The sequence below is a fragment of the Chrysochloris asiatica genome, unplaced genomic scaffold (genome assembly GCF_000296735.1).
Source record: "Chrysochloris asiatica unplaced genomic scaffold, ChrAsi1.0 scaffold00324, whole genome shotgun sequence".
Lineage (NCBI taxonomy): Eukaryota > Metazoa > Chordata > Mammalia > Afrosoricida > Chrysochloridae > Chrysochloris > Chrysochloris asiatica.
The window spans coordinates 519936-523796 of record NW_006408842.1 but is presented as its reverse complement, the minus strand read 5'-3'; the positions used below and the strand labels follow the sequence as shown (position 1 = coordinate 523796).

Here is a 3861-nt window from a genome sequence, read left to right as displayed (position 1 = left end):
TCTGAATTACACAAGACCATAGGTGGAGTCCTGAACAGCACCCAGAATCATTTGAGGGGAAATTTCCACTTGAAAGGACAAGCAGACCAGCCTGGAGCAGCCAGAAGAACAGAAGATATTTCTTGAAAGAAAGACTGACAGGAAAAATACAAAACAATACAGGTAAATCAACTGATTACTACAAGAACAAACAAATGGCTTGCCCAGGAGATATCAAGGCAAATGGTCGGGTCCCCTCAGGGCAGACCTCCTTCTAAGACAAGACTCAATAGAAATACACGCTCTGATTGGTGACAGTGTTCATCACCGATAAGGGGAAGTGAGAGAAAAGCAGCAATGAAGCGGCGATCTAAGCCCTACAATGTTCAATAGACTTCTGTGAACCCGGATGAAGACCTGGTTGGCCAGCAGTGTGGCAAGACCTGGGGACTCTTGGGCCCAGAGTCGGTGACATAGCCACAGAGGACTAGAGTGGAAAGTGAAGCATCCAGCTGATAAGAAGAGAGGGCATATGCATGAGTACAGCCACAATTGCAGATAATATCCACTTGACTTGGCTTCATTGGATGGATGATCAGAGCTCAACTGGAAGAAGAAAGAAGAGGAAAAAAAGAATAATGTGATACAATTTGATAAACTTGACCTACACCTATGGATGCAGTAGCTTAAAAGAGGGGGAAAAAAAGCTGTGAACAGCGAGGATCATTTCCACCCCCTCCACACACGGAGAGGACAGGGATGGGCAACTTGGACATTGGCTAGCCAAAATGGGGGGCTATGGAGGCAAGAAGTGACTGACTTACAAGTTTTCAAGATGGACCCTAGATCCAGAGAGCATGGAGCAAGGTAGAATCTCCACTGAGATCTGTCTAGGTGGGGCCAAGGAAAGAAGATGCAGATAGGTCTCTTGCGATAAAATGGTGAGTAACTTTTATCTGGTTTCAGGACTATAGTGAAGTTCTGGTATGTGTGTGTGTGTGTATGTGCATGACATATACAATATCGTTGGACTAGTGGGGCTAGGTAGATAATATGCTTTCTTTGGATAGGAACAGTTCCTTTTTCGTGAATGAAAACATTCTGTAGTGAATTTTAACCATAGACATCAGAAAGAGCAAAATAGATTTTATGTATTTGAAAAGCCACACCCACCACTGATTATCCCTATTTAACAGTTCAAATTAACATCGTTTCAATCAAATCCTTTTCTTTTTAACCAAATAATATAATTCTGCTTCCTGAGATATCAAGAGCAAAAGCAGCTCCAAGTAAAGCCTGTGCCAAAACATCATATTTTTACAGTCAGTGAGAATCAATAATCAAGAAATTAAATCAGAATCATCATAATGAATTCAAAATTAGTTCGTACATTTGCATGGGCAGTGTTGGTCTGTAAGCATGCTTTTCTGCCCATGTTGAGTGTGAGTTAGTACCCTGCAGTTTTTCAGAAGGGCTCTCTCAGACATGGCCTTGGGCTCTTCAGCATCTCTGTTCTCTGCTTCCAGAAAAGACATCTGTGCTGGTGTCAATCGTCCATGTGAGACCCTGGGTCTGTCGCATCTGTCAGGAATGTGCCAGCCTCACCAGAGCTGTAACATCAATGAAGATTCTGGACTCCCACTGGCTTTCACGATTGCCCATGAGCTTGGACACAGGTAAAAGAGCAAGTCAATTGCTACACTTGTAGCCATATTCCTGAGAATGAAGAGTAGTGAGAATGAAGAGAACAGAAAAGTGCAATGACCAGGAGATTCAGACTGTTTTGTGGTTGAAGGCTCTTCCTTCTTGGCCCTCCACGTCCTCATTTATAAAATGAGAATAAGAATGTCACACTTCACACCCTCCAATGTCTCCTCTGCCCTGACCACTTGTGGCTCAATACCAAGAGTTCTCTGGATTCTAATGGGGTGAGCAAAGACAAGGAGATAGTCTTCAACTCAGTTGTTTAATCCCAGAGTTACACTACCTGTTTAGTTCGGACCAAATGATCATTATATTATTATTACTGAAAAGTCACAAAAACTATCATATTTGTGCCTTTACTTTGTGCTAGATGCTAGATGAAGCTCTTTGCATTGAAACAGCCTCATGAGGCAGATGCTACTGTTAGCCTTGTTTTATTAGATGCTACTCTTAGCTTTGTTTTATTAGATGATTAGATAAAGAAGAAGTTGAAAATTGCTGCAATCTTGGAAAGAGCATCAAGCACACATAAGTTAACAGGCTGTCCAAGTTGTAGCAAAAATGTGTAAATTTAATTAGATATTCACCTTCAATGAAGAAATAATGAGATTGTGGATTCTCCAGGCATAAGTGCAGCATATAAATTAAGTATATGTAGAGAGAGTTACTCCAAGGAAAGGGCTCATGCAATTAGGAAGCAGGTAAGGTCAAAATCTGTGTTCAGAAGAGCACCAATAAACATCTTTCTAATATTCTCTGCTTTCAGCCAACAGCCATCAGATATCAGCAATGATATCCCTCATTCCATGTTCTCTTCTGAATCTGGCTTAAATTTCTGGCAACTCCCTGTCATACATCTGCAATCATTTTTAAATTATCTTGAGCAAAATTTTACTTGCATGTGATAGTAATGATACTGTTCAATGATTTGCACATTCTTCTGGGTCAACTCTCCTTGGAATGGACACGAATATGGATCTCTCCCAATCCATTGGCAATGTAGCCATCTCCAAATTTCTTGTCATCAATAAGTAAGCATTTCTCATGCTGCATCAGTTTGGTTAAATATTTCAATTTGTATTCCATCAGCTCTTGGACCTTGTTTTGCACCAATGCCTTCATTGCATCTTGAACTTCTTCCTTCTGTACCATTGGTTCTTGATCATTTGTTACGTATTGTGATGGTTTAACACTGACCATTTCTTTTTGGTATAGTGATTATGCATATTCTTTCCATCTTTCTTTGAGTCTTTCTGCATCATTCAATATTTTGACCATTGTTGTAGTTGTTAAGTGCCATTGAAACAATTCCAGCCCATAGCAACCCTGTATAGGGTTTCCAAGGAGCAATTAGTAGGTTTGAACTGCATACTTTACGGTTAAAGTCCAGTGCAGATCCTACAATGCCATTCTAGAAGTCCATTTTTTCCCATGGAGTCCTTTGATATTACAAATCAAAGCTTGAATTTTCCCTTCTGTTATTTCCAGTTGAGAAATCCTGAGTGTGTTCTTTCCTTTTGATTTTATTACTCCTGGTTTTTGTATATTTCATTATAATACTTGACTTTGTCTTCTCGAGCTGCTCTTTGAAAATTTCTATTTAGCTCTTTTACCTCCTTATTTCGTCTATTTGCTTTAGCATCTCTGTGCTGGAGAGAAAGTTTCAGAGTCTCTTCTGACATCCATGTTAGTCTTTTCTTTCTTTCCTGTATTTTTAATGACCTTTTACTATCTTCCTGTGTCATATCCTTGATGTTATCCTACAACTTTCCTTGTCTTTGGTCATTAGTGTCCAATGCATAAAATCTGTTTCTGACAACTTCAATCTTTTCTCCATTGATGAGAATGTTGCTTATTGGTCCAGTGGTGAGGATTTTTGTTTTCTTTACATTGAGATGCAATCCATACTGAAGGACTTCTGCTACAGAATTCTCCTCAGCAATAAAGAAAGGATCAGCTCCTGATACATACAAAAACCTCAATGATTTTTCAGAGTTTTACTTAGTAAAAATACTGATAGCAAAAACTTACACAAACTATGTGGCTCCACTTATATAACATTCTTGAAATAACAAAATTATAGAAATGGAGGACAGATTAGTGACTACAAGGAGTGCTAGAGAGAATCAGGGAGGGAATGAAATTTGTATGGCTCTAAAGTTGGAACTTCCAGAGGTT

General features: G+C 39.4%; 1 protein-coding gene across 1 annotated transcript in view; it reads left to right on the top strand.

The window, feature by feature from the left end:
• The window catches only part of ADAMTS12 (ADAM metallopeptidase with thrombospondin type 1 motif, 12), a 571713-nt gene that overhangs the window by 336121 nt on the left and 231731 nt on the right, over positions 1 to 3861 (top strand). The window contains exon 7 of the mRNA XM_006875388.1: positions 1506 to 1655. Coding sequence (XP_006875450.1) covers positions 1506 to 1655 — 150 coding nt within the window. The remainder of the gene's footprint in view (positions 1 to 1505; positions 1656 to 3861) is intronic.